Genomic DNA, 24,607 nt, shown 5'->3' with positions numbered 1-24,607 from the left:
ATATTCCTATGTGTATAGAAAAAGAAAAGAGTATCAGTGCTTATTCAGTGAAAATTTACATGTGCTTTGTTACAATCACCATTAGTTTAATTTGTGTTTTAAATCTAATTAAAGTTTTTACCCTTACAGCTACTGCTGTGTTGGTAATAGCTAGTACTGAAGTTGACAAGACAGGAGCTTCCTACTATGGGGAACAGACGCTGCATTACATTGCCACAAATGGAGAAAGTGCTGTGGTGCAATTACGTGAGTGTTCCAGCAGTCTTCCTTTAATAGAATAAATGATAGTAAAAACTACAGTGCCATAAAGATGATATCATCTAAGTTCTTGATCAAGTGATAGAACTCACATATTTTAATAACCTTTAAGATAAAATTCCTCTTATCATCCCCAAACATACCTTATTTTGACAGAATCCAATTAGTTAATTTAGTTATGCCAGCAGTTTAGTAGGGAACTTGCTGAGTGAGATAATTCCATTGTAATAGCTCTTTGGGGACTTGTTTAATTTATTATGACAGCAAGTTGGTGTAGCATGTTTAGCACCATCTTCAGAACTGAAGAGTTTTAACCACTTCATATTTTGTTTTGATGAGTTAACTGTGAAAAACTAGTTTTAAAATTCTGGCAACTCCCTAATCTTTTTTATTTTGAATTGAACATGTAAGGGTAAGGTAACCTTTCTTTCAAAAACTGTGTATTCCCATTCAAATCAGGAACAAAACAAGGATGACCCGCCTCCCTTCCATTTATTATTTAACATTCTGAAAGACCTAGTCAGTGTACCTGATCAAGAGAATAAGTATACAGTTTTGAAAGGTGAAAATCGAATCATCTCTGCTCATCAGATGAAGTTACAGCATAAACAACAGCCTCTTAAAAAGCAAAATGGAAGGAAAGATTCCATATACAGCAACAAAAAAGAAATATATAGGACTGATGGGAAGAAAACTTTAAAACTTCTGAGGGGCAAACTATAAGCTTTAATAACTTTACCAAGATGTCATTTCTCTCCAAATTGATCTAAAAATTAAACTAAAATGCCAGTAGATTTTCTTTTTTACAACTAGATAAGCTGGTTCTAAAGTTGATATTGAAAAATAAACATGCAAGAATGTTTTGAAAACTTTGCAAAAAAAAGAGTAGCGAAGGAGGGATTCTGATACTATTAGATATTAAAATGTAAAGCAATTGTAATTAAGACAATTTGGTTCTGGCTTATGGATAAGCAGATAAATCAGTGGAACACAATAGGATCCACAAAGAGATCCATACTTCCAAAGCCATTGACATACAATAAAGTCAGCATTTGAATCAATGCAGGAAAATATTGATCATTTAATATATGGTTTGGGGACAGTTGGCTAGCTATTTGGAACAAAAAGTTACTATTGCTAATTCTTTACCAAAATAAGTTCCAGTTGGGCCAAAAAGTTGTATCTGAAACTACAGAACTAGAAGAAAATGTGGGAGAATTTTTTTCTAATTTTTTTTAAAATTTTTATTGGAGTATAGTTACTTTACAGTGTTGTTAGTTTCTGCTATACAGCTACAGCAAAGTGAATCAGCTATACGTATATTTTTCTAATCTTAAAGTAGAAAAAGACTTAAACAAGGTAGAAGTCATATGGGGAAAGTGATAAATTTTAGTATATGAAATTACAGATATCTACACTGGGAGAAGAAAAGAGTCCATAAATTAAGCAAAACAAACAAAAATTTAGGGGAAAAAAGTTTTAGACAAGGGATAAATATGAGAAAAGGTGAATTTTGTTAATATCTCAAGTGCAACAATAAAAGACCAATAACAGGAGAGAAAAATAGATATAGGACAGTAAAAAATAGTCCACAAAAAAGAAATAAAATTATGTATAAGTATACTAAAAGGTGCTTCATTTATAATAAAGGAAAACAAGATACAGTTTTTCACTTAGTAGGTTGGCAAAGATAAAAATATGAAACAGTATGAGTGAGAGTGAGGGGAGAATCTTTGCTATCAAAAACTACTGGTAGGGCTTCCCTGGTGGCGCAGTGGTTGGGAATCTGCCTGTCAATTCAGGGGACACGGGTTCGAGCCCTGGTCCGGGAAGATCCCACATGTCGCGGAGCAGCTAAGCCCGTGCATCACAACTACTGAGCCTGTGCTCTACAGCCCGTGCTCCGCAACAAGAAAAGCCATCGCAACAAAGAGTGGCCCCCACTCGCCGCAACTAGAGAAAGCCCATGCACAGCAACAAAGATCCAACGCAGCCAAAAATAAATAAATTTAATTAAAAAAAAAAAAAACACTACTGGTAGTGTAAACTGGTACAAGTTCTTTGAAGGGCATTGTGGTGGTACATTATGAAGTAAATGTATGTGCCCTTTGACCAGGCAGTTTCTCTCCTACAGATGTATTTGTGTACATTTACAGTGGAGTATAAACAGCGAGATTTGTAATGGAATACAGTGCAACTGAATGAGGCAGAGCTCAGTGTGCTTACATGGAAAAATTTCCAAGAGTATTAAATGAAAACAACAAAGGTTTAGAACTTTGTGTGTGTGTGTAAGTGCTTAAGAGAGAGATGCTTAATTTCAATAAAAATATTCTGAAAGGATATGCAAGAAGTATAACAGAGGGCTGCCTTTGCGTAGAGGGACTTATTTTTGTGGCATGTCTTTTTATATAGTTTGTATCTTTATTACTGTATGCATATATTACCTCTTCCAAGAAAAACTAGTTTTTTAATAGTAATAATAACCTATGCTTCTATGAGCCCACATTGCCAGAACGTTTACAAGAAATTAAGGGACTTCCCTGGTGGTCCAGTGGTTAAGACTCCGTGCTTCCACTGCAGGGGAGCACGGATTTGATCCCTGGTCAGGGAACTAAGATCCCATATGCTACGCGGCATGGCCAAAAAAAAAAAATTTAAATAAAAGTACTAAAGACAAATAATAATATACAAAATTGTAAAACAATTATAGAAAAATAAAAGAAATTAAGATTCATTAAGGGTTCTTAAATAAATCTATAATCATACATTAATCTCCATAGTATGTCATGTAAAAATATTTTAACATACGATGAAATTTTTGGATTTTTTTTTTTAGTGTTTGATGTGTTTATGAGTGTTATGATTGTAATTTGTGCTATTAAATATTATAATACTATACGTATTTCTTTATCACTAACTTGGATTTTATATTCTTTTTCTAGCAAAAAATGGCCCCATTTATGATGTAGTTTGGAATTCTAGTTCTACTGAGTTTTGTGCTGTTTATGGTTTCATGCCTGCCAAAGCAACAATTTTCAACTTGAAGTGTGATCCTGTGTTTGACTTTGGAACTGGCCCTCGTAATGCAGCCTACTACAGCCCTCATGGACATATATTAGTACTAGCTGGATTTGGAAATCTGAGGGGGCAAATGGAAGTGTGGGATGTTAAAAACTACAAACTTATTTCTAAACCGGTGGCCTCTGATTCTACATATTTTGCTTGGTGCCCAGATGGTGAGCATATTTTAACAGCCACATGTGCTCCCAGGTTACGTGTTAATAATGGGTACAAGATTTGGCATTATACCGGCTCTGTCCTACACAAGTATGATGTACCATCAAATGCAGAATTATGGCAGGTTTCTTGGCAGCCATTCTTAGATGGAATATTTCCAGAAAAAGCGATAACTTACCAAGCAGTTCCAAGTGATGTACCTAGTGAAGAACCTAAAGTTGCAACAGCTTATAGACCCCCAGCTTTAAGAAATAAACCAGTCACCAATTCCAAACTGGTAAGTAAAGTTTTGCTACTTTGGTAGGAAAAGGTTTTTCAGTGTGTAGCGTTCCCTAGATCCTTCTCTTATGCATGTTCTTGTGTTACTTAGTATCTGATTAGAAGATATAAACTCTAGGGTAGAAATTGTGGAGGACCTGCTGCTGAAGATGGTGAATGGTTGTTTTGGGTTTTGTTTTTTTGTTTGTTTGTTTTTTTGGCCGTGCACTGCGGTTTACGGGATTAGTTCCCTGACCAGGGATTGAACCTGGGCCCCCTGTAGTGGAAGCGAGGAGTCCTAACCACTGGACTGACACGGAAGTTCCGGTGAATTATTGTTAAGTTGACAAAGTAATTAATGTAAAATCTCTGGGAAAGATAACTGGGTGTGACTTACTGGGTGTAGATTGTGGGCTCAAATTCAAATGCCTGTCAGGCTAGGCTGCTAGCGTAAGGCAATGGTGAGTGGGAGAGAATGGTGAAAGGGAGAGAGCATGCCCTCTTTCAAGGCCACAGCAACTACACAGCAGTAGCCCATTGTTTCCACAGGAGATTTTAGGCCCAGTTTGCCAAAAGTTTGATTTTTCAAGACAAGTCTGGATGCTTGTATGAAATTTCTCAATTTTTAAAACACTGCTATTCAAACAAAACACACTTGTTGTCCTTAGGCCATCAGTTCCAGACCTCTGTTGTAAAGTTATGACTGGAGTATTGGTCAGATTCTGATCTGCTTTAAAATGTTAGCATTTCAGAGTTCAGGGGAAAGCATTTATTAATATCCTGAGTTTCTGTGATGACGTTAAGGAATAAAGTTGCTCTATAAGAATGAACAATATTATTCATATTAATAGAATGATGACCATACAATAGGTATAAACTGGGACTGTTCCAAGTAAATGGGAATATATAGTCACTTAATTATTAAGGCACTCAGGGAAGTAGACACTTTTTCAAAGGATAAATATTTCTGTGCCTCCATTGTGCTCCTAACCCTCTGAAAAACAAAAGAACAAGCCTTCTTCCTCCACAAAATGTAGCATTTTGACTTCAATGAAATGTTGTTGAAACATTTTTCTTGCATTAAATTATTTAGTAAAAATATATAGAAACATACAACAAATTAAGCCCTGTTTATTATTTTTGTATTTAGATTTTTTTAAAAAGGATATAATAGTCTTAGGATTTGTTTTGTCTCTTTATTGAAATTTTCCTTACCTGAGATTAAAAAAAAAGAAGTGACGTTAACACATCCTGCTTTCTAAATCTGTGTAAGATAGCACAAGAGGAAGAACTTCTGAATTAGTGTATATTTTTATTCTCTGACTCATAAAACTGATTTGGTTGGTGGAGGGAGAAAAATTAATATAGAAAGAATATATTTTGAAAACAGTGGAAAAAAAAAACTAGGTAAGAACTTCTTAAAACCAAACTTTTTGTTTTACTTTTTTTTTTGGTTGTGCCGGGTCTTAGTAGCAGCACGCAGGATCTTTGTTGCAGCATGTGGGGTCTTTCATTGTGTCATGCAGGCTTCTCTCTAATTGTGGCGCTCAGGCTCAGTAGTTGTGGCACGCAGGCTTAGTTGTCCTGCGGCATATGGGATCTTTGTTCCCCGACCAGGGATCGCACGTGCGCCCCCTGCATTGGAAGGAGGTTCTTAACCACTGGACCACCAGGGAAGTCCCCAAACCAAACTTTTTTGACATTTAAGATTTCTACTAAATTCTTGCTTTTGTATATAACCTGGTGATTATGTGATCCTATCACATCATTTTATTTGAAGGAACTATATGCCTATGAATGAGAAATTATTGTTTGTATCTAATTCCAGAAAACTAAATGGCAAAGAAAACGTTGTCAAGAAATTACTAGAAACAAAGGTAGTCTGGTCAATAACTTCACAAAGGAAGAAGGTTACATAGCAGAGGGGAAAAAAGGTGTTTGGATTCTTCCCCCTGAAGGAAAAAATAACTTTTTTTATAAGTAAAAATTCATATATAAATTATACTTAAAGAAGTATTTCTTGGCTTTCAAAAAAACCCTTCACTTTTATAATGTGTTTATCAAGACAGTCTTATAATTGATGTAATTGAAGAAACAAACTTTATCAATGAGGATGAAAGTGTGTACAGTAGACACATATTGCTAAAGCCAGAAAAGCTCATGAGCCATAGTAGCTGTGTGGATTTTTTTCATCTAAAATAAAAGTCTGTCAGGGGACTTCCCTGGTGGTGCAGTAGTTAAGAATCCGCCTGCCGGTGCAGAGGACATGGTTTCGATCCCTGATACGGGAAGATCCCACATGTCGCGGAGCAACTAAGCCCACACACCGCAACTACTGAAGCCCGCGCACCTAGAGCCCGTGCTCCGCAGCAAGAGAAGCCACCCCAGTGAGAAGCCCACGTGCAGCAACAAAGACCCAACACAGCTAAAAATAAATAAATAAAATGAAAGTCTGTCAGTGGCTACATGATGCTCATAGTGTGGAAGAGACTTGTAACTCATCCTTTCTTCTTGCATCATTCTTAATTGCTTTCTCTTTTTTTTTAAAGTTCTCATGAGTAGAAACTTTTTCAGCCAAAGCAAGATACTATAGAAGAACTCACTATTGAAAGAATATAAAACAAATGTTCAAGGATTAGTATATCTTAACTAACATTATGTGCAGTGGGGATCAAAGAAATGCAAGAGGCTTGCCATGCAAATGTGTCTGTTCTCCAAATGTGGGTTCTCATATATTCAGTTGCTTCAAGTAGGGTATGTTCACACACAGAACTTCGATGCCTGCAATAGTTAATGCAGGTGCTAAGATAAAAATCACTTTATGGTTTTCTACTTATTCCTCTATATCTTAAATGTTTGAGCCCTGCACATTTGATTATAGCACTTATAAGTACAATACAGCTCTGAGATCTAGTACTCAAGAAACTTCAAAAGTGTACATCATGGTGATTTAATACACATTGTGAAAGGTTTCCCCTCATGTGGTTAATTAACATATCCATCACCTCACATATTTATCTTCTTTTTTTGTTTTTTGTTTTTTTTTTTTTTGGTGAGAACATTTGAATTCTACCCTCAGGAAATTTCAGTTATACAATTATACAATACAGTGCTATCAAGTATAGTCACTGTGTTTTACATTAGATCCTTCTTGATCCTGTATGTAATTCTGTTGTTGTTGAATGTGGTTGATAGTTATATAAATATCTGATGATGAAAATGATTGCCTGTTTTCACAGTATAGTCTGACAAGTCATTTAGTGTTTTAAAACCTCTTCATTATGTTAATTCTGGATTTATAAGTATGTAGTTACCCCCTTCATATTTGATTTAATTTTTTATTGTCTGTTTTAGTTTTTCCATTTGCTTTTATTTTTAATCTTCTAATCTCTGATTTTGCAAGATCTAGCAAGTGACTGTTTGTGCAGAGAGAACAAATGAGGCAACTGTTTCTGTTGGCAGTAGTCAGATCCAAAAGGACCCCAGAAGAAACTATTGTTAGTATCTAATTTCATAAAAATCATGTGTCAGTGGTAGTACTAAGAAAAATTCCATTGTTTAAACAAAAATAAAGTGAATTTTGCTGACTCTTATATAACTGAAAGATATCGTATATCAACTAGTAGGAAGATCCTTATTAAATCCATCTTGACCGTTGAAGTGTGCCTACAACAAGAGTTTTGAAATATTCTTTGCCAGTGAACTTATGATAAATTTGGTAAAGTAAGTTTGTCCTGTACTAGCCAAATTGTATAATTTGTTGTATATGTTTGTAAATACGTGGACTCCATTTCAAAGTCATTTATTTTACATTTTCTATAGCATGAGGAGGAACCACCTCAGAATATGAAACCACAACCAGGAAATGAGAAGCCGTTATCAAAAACAGCTCTTAAAAATCAAAGGAAGCATGAGGCTAAGAAAGCTGCAAAGCAGGTACTTGGGGCGCTTATCTTTTCAAACAAAACAAACAACTAAAACCAGTTAAATTAGCTATGTGCCTTAAAGTTTAAAGAACTGTAGTCCTAAAAACTTGACAGGTTATAAAATGTAGTTGGAGTTAGACTTAAGTAGCCAGAATGTCTCTTTTGTGTTTGCCTATGAATTTCTCAGTAGTCCTTTATATATAATGTGGGACCTAGGAAACTGGAACTGACCTTAAAACCTGAAACTCTCATGGGATTATGTAGTGTGTTACTTGCAACAGACCCTTTTGGAGGAGCCTGTGTGAAGTGGTATAGTTTGCTTTTTTGAAAGCATATGTTTAAGAGAAACCAGAAATTACATGACTATAAGGCCATTTTGTCACTCAGTATATTACTATAGGAATTGTTCAGCTGGGAATCTAAACACTAGAGTACCCAAACAATGGAATTGTTCTAAAATAATTTTTTATATGATTTGGTAGTTGAAAAACCACACCAGCATAATAATTGACAAGTAAATTGTGATGGTGTGTGGCTTACGGTGATAGTGAGATCTGCTGGGCTGGAAATTTGTGGTTAGTAAAGTCATGGTAACCACATTTTTGAGATTGAGACAATTCCATCTTGCCTATTAATGCTTGAATTTTGACAGTTCTGGGTTACTTGTGTGTTTTGACAGGCAGTTACTATTTTAAGGTATAGAATTTCATTATGCAGCCACATTCTGTTAAAATCTGGGCCTAAAAAAATCGGTGTGCTCTTTTGTAGTTAATATATTTCATCTCCAGAAATGTCTTTAAATAACTCAGGCTTAGGTCCTTCCAAGTAAAATGATCTAGTCCATGTATTAGACTTGTGTAAAAAGGAGGACTTGGCCTTTCATCAGAGTGGGTAGACACCTCTGCTGGCCCCGAATATTACAAACTGGTAGCTAAGATTCCTTTTTTGTTGTTGTTGGTTTTCCAGCTAATAATTACAGGTATAATTGACAAATAAAAATTTTAAAGTGTTCAATGTGATGATATGATATAGGTATACATTGTGAAAGGATTCCTACAATCAAGTTAATTAACACATTCATCACCTTACATATTTACTTCTGGGGGATGAAGCACTTAAATTCTACTTTCTTAGCAAATTTCATTTACTGTATTCAGTACAATATAGTATTATCAGCTACAGTCACCATGTTATACATGAGATCCTCAGACCTTATTCATCTTATAACTGACGATTTGTACCCTTTTACCAACCTCTCGCCATTTCTCCCACTACCCCCCAGCTCCTGGCAACCACCACATTCTACTCTCTGTTTCTATGAGTTTGACTTTTCTTTTTTTTTTAGATTCCACATATAAGTGGTACCATGCAGTATTTCTCTTTCTCTTTCTGGCTTATTTCACATAGCATAATGCCCTCCAGTTTCATGCATGTTGTTGCAGATGGTAGGATTTCCTTTTTTTATGACTGGATAATGTTCTACTCTGTGTAAATATGTAGGTATGTTTATATATCACATTTTCTATATCCATTCTTTCGTTGAAGGGCACATAGATTGTTTCCATACCTTGGCTATTATAAATAATGTTGCAGTGAACATGGGAGTACAGCTGTCTCTTGGGGATAATGAGTTTTGTTTCCTTTGGATATATACCCAGAAGTGAGATTGCTGGATCACATATTTTTAATTTCTTGAGGAACCGCCATACTGTTTTTTATAATGACTGTATAAGATTCCTTCTAACTGAGATTTAAGGGCCTTCAGAAACCCCCTCAACGTAGAATCCCACTTTTATAAGTGATGTTTCTTCCTCTTTATCAGAAGATATTTTTAATATGACCGTTGCTGGTACTGAGCTAAGGTCCCTTTGTAATAAAATATTAGTTTATTTTTTAAAAATATTTATTTACTATTTATTTTGGCTGTGCTGGGTCTTAGTTGAGGCATGCGGACTCTTAGTTGTGGCATGCAGACTTCTTAGTTGTGGCGTGCATGTGAGATCTAGTTCCCGACCAGGGATCGAACCCAGGCCCCATGAATTGGGAGCATGGAGTCTTACCCACTGGACCACCAGGGAAGTCCCATTAGTTGTTTATTTTTGTGTGTTATTCTGGTATTTGAGCACATAAAATTTGGGGAGGAGGGTCATAGAATCAGTATGTCTTGTTTAGAAAAATTAATATTAAAATAGTCTGACTTCTTTTTCTTTTTGCGTACACCGCACGGCATGTGGGATCTTAGTTCCCCAACCAGGGAACCCACACCCTCTGTCATGGAAGCGCGGAGTCCTAACCACTGGATCACCAGAGAAGTCCCAATGTGACTTTCTTAAAGATAACTCTGTGGTTCTTTTGAAAAAACAATCAGTGCTATGAATGTAAAACATAATAATTGCAAAAACAACCCCCCCCACACACCCCACCTCATACAACCATATAATCACCCACACATGTTATTTACTAAAGATGACACTACTAATCCGTCATTTTGGAGTTATTCTGTGTGTTTTCTCAGTGATGACAAAGTTTTCTACTTACAAGGTAATCCTTTCAGTATGTATTTTTGAGACAACTGGCTGGAGTTAGTAAAAGTTATGACTGTGATAGAACAAAGGTAAATGATCTATGACAGGATCTCATCCCTGACTGAGTTAAGGAACCAAAGATAAAGGAGTCAGATGTACATAATCTAACCAAGTACTTTTATAAACTGGTGATGACTTTGTAAGCTTATCAGCTTTACCAAAAATAATTGAAACAAAGAGTTTAATCTTACCATGTACATAACCTTTTTTAGAGAATGACCAGAATTCAGGTATATTAACACAAACATTTTAACTTATTCTTGGTTTTTTAAAATATGGAGGAAAATCGTCATTTCACTTAACTTTACTTATTTATTTTAAATATATTTTTATTTTTATTTTTTTGGCTGCGTTGGGTCTTTGTTGCTGTGCGCAGGCTTTCTCTAGTTTTGGCGAGCAGGGGCTACTCTTCGTTGTGGTGCACAGGCTTCTCATTGCCGTGGCTTCTCTTGTCGCGGAGCACAGGATCTAGGCGCGCAGGCTTCAGTAGTTGTGGCGCATGGGCTTGTTCCACGGCACATGGGATCTTCCCAGACCAGGGATCGAACCTGTGTCCCCTCTATTGGCAGGCGGATTCTTAACCACTGCGCCACCAGGGAAGTCCCTCACTTAACTTTAATAGTTTTTCATATTTGTAACATTTATCTTCCTAGAAAATTAATATTCTCAGCTGATTACAACTAAATTAAAAATTTTTTTATCTGATGTCAAAAATGAATTTTGACAGGCAAAGTGTGTCTCTTCTCCTTTTATCCACTCTTCTTTAATTTTATATTATGAAAAATACCAAACTGTATATTATCAGAACTTATAGGCTCCTTAAGAGTGGAAAGTAAATAATTTCTTTCTGAATACTCTTAAAGTGCTCAGTAATGTTCTCACATAGAAGGTTAGGAATTAATGTTTGTTGATTGTAATGTACAAAATACAACCAACATGACTCTAAAGAGAAAAAAAATACTCCAGTTCTGCACTCTCTAAAAACTCTCAGGCAGACATTTTTAAATTTGGAGATCTAGGAGTGATAGCCTGTCCCATATTCCCCTGGGATGCTTTGGTAGTTCAGAGTATTCCATCCAGAACTCTTAAGAGGTTTTAGAGTCTTGCAGGGTCTGTGCGTTCCACTGGGAACTCTATAAGGAAGAAGTAGAAACCCTACCTTTGGTCCAGTAAAGAAAGACTTTCATAACTTTTCCCTCCTCTTGTCAAAACATATGTCTTGTCATAATTACAAAGGAGAGTCGGTCTTCTACTCTTTCATTTATTTAGCATGTACAGTCGAGCTCACATTATGCTGAGGGCACAAGTGAACAAAGAAACCTCAGGTACAGTCTCATGGGGGATAGTACAGTGCAGTTACAGTAAGGAAACATACCATGTGTTGTGCAACTAATCTGGTCTCTTGGGGGGTGGGGTAATTTTCCAGAGGCCTAAAGGATAAGTAGGGTTAGCGAGGTGACCTGAAGGTGTTCTAGGCACAAGGAACAGTACACATGAAGGCCAGGAAATAAGAATATATGGCACCTTAGGGGAAATAATAATGGTTCAGAATCAGTGGTTACTCGGTGAGAAGGGATGAAGCTAGAAAGGTCATCAGAGATCTGATCACATTGGGAGCAATATACTGTCCCTTTCAGGGAACAAAGTTTTCCATGGCACTTTCTTGCAGAGCTGAATTGATCTGATTATAAATAAATCTCTATGGAACTTATCCTGTAGCATCATCTATTACATGTACTTGATATATGTGTAATAGTTTTTGAGGATATTCCAAGAGTGAAACTTCAAACACCTTAATTAGAAAAGCCCTCTCACATTTCCAACCATCCACATAGTGGCACTTACCAAAATATCCAAAAATTTGGAATGCTTATTTGCTGATACAGAAACCTCCTAGTTTACTCTGCTAAGGTTATTTCATTTATTTCCATTTGTTATTATATTACTAATTATATATTTTATATTACTAACATAATATTTTATCATATTACTAATATAATATTATATTACTAATATACTATTATTTTTTATTTTATTATTATGTTACTTTAATTTTGGGGGGTGGGTGGGCGGCCCACACGTCACAGCATGTGGGATCTTAGTTCCCTGACCAGGGATCAAACCCGTACCCCCTGCATTGGAAGCGCAGAGTCTTAAGCATGGGACTGCCAGGGAATTCCCTAACTTTAAATCCTAGATCTAGCAAAGTGTTCCCTATGACAATTATATAGTGAAAACCTTTTGGGTAGTTTATTATACTGTGACTTTTTTGAACGCTTCATTGTAATTATCTGTTATGAGACAATATAGCATACTTCATGAGACCAGCAATTCAGATGCTTTCTTTATATAAAATGTGCAAAAGATAAAATCATATATTGGTTTGTGAATTTCATGTACCAAGGCTATGTTTGTTGAAATACTTTAATGATTTCATTTTTGAAAATTGAATTTTTGAAACTATTTCCTGTAGGAAGCAAGAAGTGATAAGGGTCCAGATATGGCGCCTACCCCTGCCCCACAGAGCGCACCACGAAACACTATCTCTCAGTCAACTTCTGGAGACCCTGAGATAGACAAAAAAATCAAGAACCTGAAGAAGGTGGGAGGCTTAAGTGAAAAGCACATGTGTTTATTGAAAGAATACATGAGAATTATACAAAGAAAGTAATGCTTAGATGCCTAAAGACAGGCATCCGAGAGGTTTGTACAGTCCTCATTGTTGCTTTTTCACCATGAAATACTGTAACTTAGGAATGGCACCTAGTTTAGTTCTGTTCACAGTTGTCTAAAGGATATTAGTCTTTATTATTGATTTTTGGAGTAATAAGAAATAATGTACATTTGAACACTTTTATACTCACTTTTTCATTAGACACTTGTGAGACAGGTAAGAGCAGATATTTATCCCATTTTTAAAGATGAAGAAAGAGAAACAAAAGGAAGTTTATTAACTTGTCAAATTGCAACCAGTTTGTGATGGCGGCCTTGGAGGTAAAATCCAGGTTTCTAGAGCCCTTCCCAGGCTACATTATGGAGTTTCTCTTAAAGCCAAAGACATCGTCCAGGTACAATGAGGTTCTGAAATAAATGGTGAAAATGGTGATGTATTTAAATACATATACATGTACATGTGTACACATAGATGTACATATATGATAATATTAATTAAAATCTTGAAAAATACTTCGCTAAATTCCATGTTCTTAACATACCCAATTTTACATTTAATTTTAAAAAGTAGTTTACCTTAGCATTTTAGCAGTCTGTTCCTGATACAAATGTAAGATAATTGATTTTCCTTATTCAGGCTTCACATCTATATGATTGAATTGTTAATAAGAAAATTTGCATTCTAAAATTACTTGTTCTTCCTTTTGACTCATAATATATTTGATGTTTGCAGAAACTGAAAGCAATTGAACAACTGAAAGAACAAGCAGCAACTGGAAAACAGCTAGAAAAAAATCAGGTCTTTTCTGCATTTTTCATTTGGGCTCACAGTCACTACCACCCTTCCCTTTTTATTATAAGCAATTATTTAATCAGGTAAAAGAGCGTATAGATTTTAAAACTTCTTTTGAAAACCATGTGCCATTTTTTTTTTTTTTTAACATTTTTAGTCTTAAATAGGCAAGGGTAGGGGAAGACATGATGTGGATCGTGGTGAATGAGGAAGTCCCTATTTCCTCTGAGGCATACTAATGCCATTGCTGCTGAAAATAAAGGCAGTTTATATTATGTTAGACAAATGGAAGATTCTCTTCTTTCCTGTGTCTCAGGTCACACTGTCCCGTTTGCCCCTCTCCCTCCTCCTTCCCTCAACACTTTGAAGCCCAAGTGTAGAATGGAAGATTTATTAGACCTAAAGGTGCATGCAGTAAGACAGCTCCGTTTTTTGCTACCTTAATTCATACCAAATAACAAATTAGAACTTGTTCCTAATCTGTATTTTTAAATCTATGTTTACCAGTAGATCTGGTAAAGTCTCAGAAATATTCTTTCTCTAAATTTTTTCTCTTTTGTTATATGGCTATAGATCCAATAATTATTTTATTTCCTATTTAATAACTTTATTGTTTTAAACTTTTCTAGTTGGAGAAAATTCAGAAAGAGAAAGCCCTTCTCCAGGAGCTGGAAGATTTGGAACTGGGTATTTAAAGATTCAAAGAAAGCAAGTTGGTTACCAGAAATCAATGCAAACATATTTTCTGTTAAACCCATTGGTGTACATGGAATATTCATGTGCCCACATTTAATGTTCACTTATAATTTTAACCATTTATCCAAGATTCTGCATATGTGTGGAATTATTTAATAATGTCTGTTAAATTGATTTTTACCTCCTGCATCCTATATCTTGTCAACACATGATATAGAAAAGAGACATAAGATTTTTCTTTTAAGCTAAGCTTGACAGATTGAAAGACCAATGTCATTGTTTTTTAGTAGGGGACAGTATTTACCATATAAATGAATAAAGACGTTTTAAATTTGATCATTGTTGACTTTCGTCAATTAACGGATTCTTTATTAATTTACAAGGCAAGTTTGGGAAATATTTCCTTTGAATATATAACATGGCTATCTTGATCCTAAACACTGTATTATCAAACGTTAAAGAAACACCTTAAAATCAGGTTGTACTGAATATATTAAATTGTTGGGACTTCCCTGGTGACGCAGTGGTTAAGAATCTGCCTGCCAATGCAGGGGACACAGGTTTGATCCCTGGTCCAGAAGATACCACATGCTGTGGAGCAACTAAGCCCGTGTACCACAACTACTGAGCCTGCACTCTAGAGCCCGAGCGCCGCAACTCCAGAAGCCCACGCTCCTGGAGCCCATGTTGCTCATCAAGAGAAGCGCACCGCAACAAAGAGTAGCCCCTGTTCGCTGCAACTAGAGAAAGCCCACGCATAGCAATGAAGGCCCAATGCAGCCAAAAATAAATAAATAAATAAATTTAAAAAAAATAATAAGATAAATATATTAAATTGTTTATATTATTTGTAGTATTTGAAGTAAAGTTTTTCTGACTGGTTCTAAAAAGTAAGTATAGAATAAAAATAGAAAATAGCAAAACATTTTATTTTGATATTTCAAATAATAAACCTGATCATTTAATGATGAGGTAAATATTTTCTAAACATGAACTGTGATCATTTTGCTATAGTCATCTTGATTGTTTTGATCGTTCACTCATATGAAGAATAAAAGATGTACTGATAATCCAAGATACTCAGCTATCAAAACTAATTTCTATTTGGTTTTAGAATCTATTACTGTTAATTTTTTTCATCTGATTTACATTTGAAGTTATTTTTATTTCATTTGCATTGATACAGGTTTTCATTATCTAGAGCGGGTATTTAAGTAAAGCAAAAGAATCTAGGAATACTTTGAGAGATATACACAAACAGATAACTGAGTTCTCTGATGCCCCAAAGCTGCAAATAAGATTTGGTAAAGACCTAATGCATTAAAATTTGAGTGCTATTTTAAATGTTTTGTGTGTGAAGTGAGTGTGAACATACACACACTCATGTACATATAATTACTTTCAACATTAATTTATTTCTGTTAATAGAAACTTAAGCTTTTTTAAAGTAATATATTGCTTTTATAATATATTTAAAAATTGTTTTTCTAATAAAATGTTAAATAATTCATCCTGAGACAGTGTAATGTTTTTTGGCCTGGCAGCCTAATAATTTTTTTTAATTTTAAATTTTTAAAATGAATTACCAGTTTACACAGTTTACAGCAAATATATTCATCATTTTTAAAATGTTAAGTGAATTCCCTGGCGGCCCAATGGTTAGGACTCCACACTTCCACTACAGGGGCATGGATTGGATCCCTGGTCTGGGAACTAAGATCCCATATGCCACGTGGCCAAAAAAAATTAAGAAAAATAAAATAAAATGTTTATTTTAGAGGTAGTATCATTGAACCTTTTGTTTTAGTCAGATGCTTTTTAATTGCTCCAAGGTGACTGTTCTGACCAAAATTAGATTGCTTGGACTCGTTTTTTTAGAATTGTCTTTATTTGTGTAATTTAATCCATTTAATTTTTTCCAAAGAAATGTTTTATTTCTGAGCACATAGCAATATAAAAATCACTGACGTGTTCTTTGACTACATATTTTGTTTGATTTTTATTTTAAATACATTGTCCTCAGGGAGTAAGAGTAAGGTGATAGAAGAGTGTAAGGTGATAAACGTGTGCTTGAAAATGAAATTTTAAATACACTGCTGTGTATTCATTATAAAGGAAAATCTATAAATCCTGTATTCTCATAAAAATCTCCTTTCCTTAATCATCTCTGAAATGTATTTGGCATTTACCATAAGCATCTGTGAATACCATTGTAAGCTTGAGGGGAGATAACTGCAGTAGACACAAAGGCTCGTGCATGCGTTACACAAGCTTCCCAGTGCAAGAAGAGAAAAAGGGGCAAAACCCAACTTTTGTAGCTGGAAGAAAGGAATTCTCTTAGAAAAGGAATAGAGATACAATTTACGTCAAAACATATATGTTGCCAAATAATACAGAATATTTTTGAAACAATACTATGTTTTTTATGGCTACATTTAAGTATGTAAACTTACAGAAAAAACTTTGGAAAGGGTATGCACTGGACTGATAACATTGACTACTAGGATGGGCGGTAGTCAAAAGGAACTTTAACCTTATTTGTAATGTTTAACTTTTTCTATCTATTTATTTTGGCTGCGTTGGGTCTTCGTCGCTGCGCACGGGCTGTCTGTAGTTGCGGCGAGCAGGAGCTACTCTTCATTGCAGCGCGCGGGCTTCCTCTAGTTGGGGTGCTCGGGCTCCAGCATGTGGGCTCTGTAGTTGCAGCATGCGGGCTCTCTAGTTGTGGCATGCGGGTTTAATTGCCTCACAGCGTGTGGGATCTTAGTTCCCTGACCAGGGATCGAACCCGAGTCCCCTGTGTTGGAAGGCGGATTCTTAACCACTGGACCACCAGGGAAGTCCTTCCTTCTTTAAAGGTTTATACTTCTACCAGTGAAATTTTCCCATATTCTTTTCAAATCTATAAGGCTTTTGAATTTTTACCAAATCGAGGGAAGGGAAATAATACTTTTTGGTTTTGTTATTTCTTTTTATTAGTAATGGGTTATGTACTTTTCCACATTTGATGGTTGTTTATATTTTTTTAGTGAATTGTTTTTATCTTTTCCTTGGCCCATTTCTCTATTTGGCTTTCATCTTACTGATCTGTAAGAATATCGTATATAGTAACACATAAAATCCTCTTTTTTTAAATTTTAAATAGGAAGTACATGAACAGGATTTTTTTTTTTAATTCAAGCAGTACAAAAGGCACACAGTGAAAAATACCTCTGTTCTAGATGCAGCAATTTCCACTTCCTTATGTATCTCTCTAAAGATACATTGCATATTTATATTCAAGTATACATATACTTCCGTTAAAAAAAAAAAGCATATACACTGTTCTTTATTCCTTTTTTCCCTTAACATATTTTGGAAATCATTCCATATCAGTACATAGCTCTTTTAAAATTTATACATATATCTTTATAATGACCACATTGTGTGGAGGTAAGATAGTTTAACCAGCTCATACTGATGTACATTTAGGTTATAAAATGTCAGTTAAACACACATATACACATGCTTTAAAATAACAAGTATAGATGTTTATCTGTATTCTGGGATTAAGCTGGATGTTTTGAGAAATTAAATTTGTTCTGTGGATGCTCTGTTTAACTGGTGGTCATTTTTGCAGTATATTTCTTTGAGTTAGTGAGATGTTAGAAAGGACAGCTAGGACTATTAAAAATCTTTATTCAAGTGAGGTTTCAAAGCAGTTCTTGGATTCATCCACCTATGTAAATATGTTAATGTCCAGAGCAAGGCAAAGTGATATGAATTTATAAGTAGTAAAATGACAGAAATTACAGTGACAGCGTTGCTGTTCCAATCTTGCCAAAGTTAAGTGTTTTCTTTATTCCTGGAAGGAAGGAGGAATAGTGGAATAAGCCACACCAAGTGCCTACTTTTCTGGGTCATCTTTGCCCCCAAGACCATAAAATCAAACCAGATTGAGGAGGAATAAACTTCGTGCTTTTTAGAGAGGTGCATAGGTCAATTCATCAAGTGTTTACTGTGTAAAGTGCAGGTTACAAAGGAAATACAATGTATTTAGAAATGTTAAGATTGACATTGAAATGAAGTGAAAGACACTTGAAGATTCAAGACCTGGTACCAAAAGATGTAGCCAGGTGTCTTAATCCGTCAGGACTGCTGTAACAAAATACCATGGACTGGGTTGCTTATAAATAAGAGACATTTATTTCTGACAAATCTGCTTCCCGGTTCTGTCTTCTTACCATCTCCTCACGTGGTGGAAGGTGTGAGGGAGCTCTTGGGGCCACTTTTATAAAGGCACTAGTCCCATTTATGAGGGCCCTGCCCTCATGACCTAACCACCTCCCAGAGGCCTCACCTCCAAACACCATCATGCTGGGGACTAGGTTCAACGTAGGAATTTTGAAGGGACACACACATTCAGTCTATATAGCACCTAGGCAAAAATACATAAAACAAGCATACATTGTATATCGATATAAAGAGATGGGAGATACTACTGTGGTTTACCGGTATTTCTTGTTCTTATCTTCTGGTCATGTGGGAGAACTACACTTCCCTGTCTAGAGTTTTTACAGTTTCTAGACCACTGCCTTCTTTCCAGCGTTGCCATGGATTTATTGCTGTGCCACTTTACTGTCATTTCTCTAAGATCCTGAGAAAGGAGAGAGGCAAATGCATGTGCTTATTTCGCTATCTTAAAGCGGAAGTCAGAAAAGCATACTTCTAAAGGTTTTTAAAAAAATATTTTGTAATATCTTTATATTTTAAGTGAATTTGAAAATCAAAAGCATTTTTTTCATTTCACCCAAAACACAATTCCTGTTATGTTCACTAGAGGGTTTCAAAGATCAGAGAATTGGGGAATTAAGGAATTAGAATTTATGGAAATATGTTCCGTACTAGAAATATGCAAATGAAAACGTAATAGCATGGGGTGCTGCTCCTTTTTTTTTTTTTTTTTTGGCTGCGCAGCATGTGGTATCTTAGTTCCCCGACCACCAGGGATTGAATCCATGCCTCCTGCAGTAGAGGCATGGAGTCTTAACCACTGGGCCACCAGGGAAGTCCCTGCTCTTTTTATATTGATAAACTCCTTGAATTAACCCTCTTTAGCCCCTTGCCGTCAGACTTAACTCCTACCTTCCCCTGAGTTCTGTCAGTAATCTCCTATTGGCTGCAAATGAATCGTGTCTCAAGAGTTTGTTTGTAGGTCAAATGTTTGCAAATGGAATTTGCGTATGTTTTCCCATAGAGGATAATAATATAAGTGGTTATTGGTGCTGAGGTGAGTCCATGAAAACTTTACATGGAAGAACTGAGTATAGATTCATTAAAACAAAAAAGCTGTTTACAAATTAATTTTTAAAATGTAAGGCCAATAATAGAAAATAGAATGAGAATTTTTTTTTTTAAGAAGATGTTGGGGGTAGGAGTTTATTAATTAATTTATTTTTGCTGCGTTGGGCCTTAGTTTCTGTGCGAGGGCTTCCTCCAGTTGTGGCAAGCGGGGGCCACTCTTCATCACGGTGCGCGGGCCTCTCACTGTTGTGGCCTCTCTCGTTGCGGAGCACAGGCTCCAGACGCGCAGGCTCAGTAGTTGTGGCTCACGGGCCCAGTTGCTCCGCGGCATGTGGGATCCTCCCAGACCAGGGCTCGAACACATGTCCCCTGCACTAGCAGGCAGACTCTCAACCACTGCGCCACCAGGGAAGCCCATTGAGAATTCTTTTGGAAAGTTTGAATGCTAACTTTTTTTTTAAGCAGATTTAAATGAAGGAAAAAGTAGAAGAAAATAATTTTTAGGAGATTCCCGTAGATGCTTTTGGTCATTTTTGTGTGCTTTAGATACTGGTTCTTTGCTACGTACATATAAACTTATGTTCTCTTTTCCTTCATTTAAATTTTCACTATTTCCAAATTCAACCACAATTGAGATTTTTCCTAAGATCACTAAGCAAGAAATGGAAGCAGGAGGGAAAGTGAAAAAGACATTACAGAGAAAAAGATATACATGAGATGGACAGAGAAAGACAGAAAGCAAGGGAGAAGTGAAGCGAAGAGACCCTGGAATTGGGTCAGAGCCATCACACCCAGGACACCATCTCTGGTTCTCTTCTGAGCTGGGAGTGATGGTGAGCACCCTTGGAAGAGGAAATAGGTGCTGTGTAACCCAGGTATAGCTGCAAATCAGGAACTGTGTGACTTGAGAATACCTCCACAAATCTCTTAGGAATTAAGCTCCTTTCAAAAGAAAAGTCAAAAAACAAAAGTCAGCTTTGTTTTTTTTGTGGTTGTTTTTTTTTTTTTTTTCCGGTGGCGGGCCTCTCTGTTGTGGCCTCTCCCGTTGCAGAGCACAGGGTCCGGACGCACAGGTTCTGGATGCGCAGGCTCAGCGGCCATGGCTCACGGGCCCAGCCGCTCCGCGGCATGTGGAATCTTCCCAGACCGGGGCACGAACCCGTGTCCCCTGCATCGGCAGGCGGACTCTCAACCACTGCCCCACCAGGGAAGCCCCCAGCTGTGTTTTTAAAGTCTTAAAAGACATGGCAAAGCAGAGCTGCTTGCATTCACATCCTTGGGCAAAATTACTTCTGAGCACAGTTTTGTTTATTTGTCTATGTTCAGTTGAAGCTAAACAGGTCAAATCCTAGAATTGTGGTATCACCAGAGAGAACCTTTTATTGCGCCCAGCCTGCTTTGCTTTTGTGTTCTCTCCCCCTCTTCTTCCCAGCAAGGACCCATGGTACCCTCTTGAGGAGTCTAAAGTCCTTGGCTTGTGCTTCCTCTCCCAAGCCCCCAGTCATATAATAGAGACAATTCATGCATACTTATTGATTGAAATAATACATCTGGACCACAAAACTCAAGCAGGCATTTGCATTTAAACACTGGCAATGAAAGACTTGGGAATTTAGATAGAGAGTTTGGTAATATTGACCGGAACAGAGAAACGATCAGCCTTGGGCACAGAAGTAGCAGGGGCCCAGTGCAAAATGAAAATGTGGAGTTCCTGTTCAAAAACTAAGAATTTCATGGCAGTGACAGCAAAGCATTAAACCAAGTGCAGGGCGTTTTTAAGTCCTGGGCCCTGTGTAACCACACAGGTCACACAGCCATGAAGCCAACCCCGCACAGAAGCTGTGAGAATCTGAACTCCCTCCAATCTAAATGAAGAGACTTGACTGTTTCCGAACATCCCCCTGTTCCCTGGAGGAGAAAGAGGTAGTGGCTGACCCTAGCAAGACTGCTGCAGGGGAAGGGAAGGTGGGGTTTTTTTTCAGATTTTTTTTTTTAGATGAGTTTTTAGGTTCTCAGCAAAATTGAGGTGAAGGTACAGAGATTACCTGTATACCCCCTTCTTCCACTTATGCACAGCCTCCTGCATTATCAACATCCCCTACCAGAGTGGGACGTTGGTTACAACTGGTGAGCCTATCTTGATGCATCATAATGATCCAAAGTCCATAGTTTACATTAAGTTTCACTCTTGGTGTTGCACATTTGGTCTCAGGTGCAATGACGTGTATCCACCATTATAGTAGCGTCCAGAGTCATTTCACTGATGGGAAAATCCTCTGTTCTCCACCTATTCATCTCCCTACTCTCTCCCTGGCAACCACTGATCTTACTGTCTCTGTAGTTTTGCCTTTTCCAGAATGTCACGTAGTTGGAATCATACAGTATGCAGCCTTTTCAGATTGGCTTGTTACACTTAGTAATAATGCATTTAATGTTTCGCCATGTATTTTCGTGACTTGATAGCTCATTTCTTTTTAGCGCTGAATAGTGTTCCATTGTCTGGATGAACCATAGTTTATTTAACCATTCAACCATTCACCTACTGAAGGACATCTTGGTTGCTTCCAGGTTTTGACAATGTGAATACAACTGCTATAAACATCTATGTGCAGGTGTTTGTGTGAACATAGTTTTTATTGTACGCCTTTAATCTTAGGCCTCTTGCTTCAGCCCCTTCCTGGTACTGAGGTCTGGCCTTGATTCTGAGCTTGCTGGCCTGAACAGCTTGCTGGGCCCGGGTTATCCCATCTGTGTAATGGCCTCCTAGACACTGATGGTCTACTGTCTGAACTTCTAAGTATTGTCTGCCAACAATTCTATGTTTAAGAGTTGGAGATGGGAGTGGCAAGAGTTTAAAACCTGAAACCAGGCTTAAGGAAAGAAAGAGCTTAACATGGCTCTAGGTTAGGGTTCTTAGTTTGCAAGCAACAGAAATGGTCTCTCTCTAACTTAAGAGGAAAAGAGTAGTAACAGAATATGTTATAGCTCACAGATTCAAGTGAAAAGAAAAACAATGAGGCCCAGGAGATGACAGGAACCAGAGTAGTTTGGGGTCTAGAATGCTCCTCAGGGTTCTTCTACCAGAATTAACTGGCTTCAATAGTTTTTGGCTTGGGACATGGTCACAGCTCTGGCTGGGAAAGCTTTGCGAATCTTTTTTTTTTTTTTTTTTTGCGGTACGCAGGCCTCTCACTGTTGCGGTCTCTCCCGTTGCGGAGCACAGGCTCCGGACGCGCAGGCTCAGCGGCCATGGCTCACGGGCCCAGCCGCTCCGCGGCATGTGGGATCTTTCCGGACCGGGGCACGAACCCGTGTCCCCTGCATCGGCAGGCGGACTCTCAGCCGCTGCGCCACCAGGGAAGCCCTGGGCATCTTAATTGACAGTCCCAACAAGATTGTGTGCAATGGGTTCCGGCCAGTCCTCCAAAGAGAAACTGAAGTGCCATTACCAGAAGAGGGGGAGTCAATGCTGGGGAGCCTTCCTACAATATGCACCTTATTAATATTATGAAGAAGTCCCCACAAGGTAACTTGCTGCTCAAATTTTGTACAGCGTTCTTTCTTTCTTTCTTACTTTCGATCTTGAAATGGATACATTCGGTTCAAATAATATTTTTCCATACAGCCTATGTTCTCTAGATACTGTTTTTAAGTTCAATTCCAGATGATTATATTAATTTACTTTGTATCAAATGCTTTTAATTGAGGCCTCAAAACTATTATGTGTTTACTACATATGGATGTTCTTTCATAATTTTAGCTACCACGTGCACTTAAATTATCCCCAAATACATATGTGTACATTCTGTCTCTTTCTAGTACCATATTACTAGTTATCTCCATCATAAGTTTACTTGACTATCTAGTCAAAAGGTGAAATTTAACACGTTGACAAATTATCTTCTTTTACCACTTGCCAAATTTTCCATTACCATTCACTGCAATCAAAGTTCAAGTAACTTCCATGTTCATAGTAATTTGCTGGGTTCTCTGGAGATCTGAAGACAAATAAGACCTGAGTCTATACCCTAAGAGACCTCAAGTCTAGTACACTAAACTTGGCTTCATAGTCCGGGGAAACGTAAATACATCGGTGCCCCGGCCTCATCGTAGACCAATTAAATCAGAAGAACACCTGAGCTAGAGACATGATTATTGCTTCTTCACTGTCTTAACTCAGGCTGTTATAATAAAATACCATAGACTGTGTGGCTTGAACAAGAGACCTTTATTTTGCACAGGTCTGGGGGCTGGGCAGTGCAATATCAAGGTGCTGGCCAGCTTGGTTCTTGGTGAGGGCCCTCTTCCTGGCTAGAAGACGGCTGCCAATGCAGGGGACACAGGTTTGAGCCCTGGTCAGGGAAGATCCCACATGCTGCGGAGCAACTAAGCCCGTGAGCCACAACTACTGAGCCTGCGCTCTAGAGTCCGTGAGCCACAACTACTGAGCCCGCGTGCTACAACTACTGAAGCCACGCACCTAGAGCCCGTGCTCTGCAACAAGAGAAGCCACTGCAGTGAGAAGCCTGCGCACCGCAACGAAGAGCAGCCTCCGCTGGCCGCAAGTAGAGAAAGCCTGCACGCAGCAACGAAGACCCAACGCAGTCAAAAATAAATAAAATAAATTTATTTTAAAAAATAATAATAATACCAGCTCACATGTCACAGACTCATTGGTCCTACATGCAAATCCATTTAATGCCTGTCACCCCTGCCCCACTTCCAAGTATGTCTGGGAGGCTCCAGGGGATGTCTGATTTATATTCAGTAAATGAATTCACTCTTATCAGGTGTTGCCACTGCCCCTAATTGCACCATACTTCTTTCTGATAACTGCTACATCTGCACTGCTGCATACCCCACCCTCTGCTGGCACCTGAGGTTGCTCCACTGGGCCC

At 37.4% G+C, this 24,607-nt stretch overlaps 1 protein-coding gene across 9 annotated transcripts in view; it reads left to right on the top strand.

Moving 5' to 3' along the window:
- Positions 1–14,762, top strand: part of EIF2A (eukaryotic translation initiation factor 2A) — a 37,810-nt gene extending 23,048 nt beyond the window's left edge. For 8 of the 9 annotated variants that reach the window (XM_027092848.1, XM_027092852.1, XM_027092847.1 and 5 more), the window contains 6 exons: positions 130–246; positions 3,201–3,772; positions 7,576–7,689; positions 12,738–12,866; positions 13,671–13,736; positions 14,360–14,762. In XM_027092848.1, coding sequence (XP_026948649.1) covers positions 130–246; positions 3,201–3,772; positions 7,576–7,689; positions 12,738–12,866; positions 13,671–13,736; positions 14,360–14,425 — 1,064 coding nt within the window. In that variant the 3' untranslated portion in view covers positions 14,426–14,762. Of the gene's footprint in view, positions 1–129; positions 247–3,200; positions 3,773–7,575; positions 7,690–12,737; positions 12,968–13,670; positions 13,737–14,359 lie in introns of all 9 variants that reach the window. The other variant, XR_003429943.1, reaches the window with a different exon arrangement.
- The last annotated feature ends 9,845 nt before the right edge of the window (positions 14,763–24,607 follow it).

The sequence above is a fragment of the Aethalodelphis obliquidens genome, unplaced genomic scaffold (assembly GCF_003676395.1).
Source record: "Aethalodelphis obliquidens isolate GAN/ISIS:26980383/991018 unplaced genomic scaffold, ASM367639v1 scaffold81, whole genome shotgun sequence".
NCBI classification, from domain to species: domain Eukaryota; kingdom Metazoa; phylum Chordata; class Mammalia; order Artiodactyla; family Delphinidae; genus Aethalodelphis; species Aethalodelphis obliquidens.
This window is presented reverse-complemented; position numbering and strand designations above follow the sequence as displayed.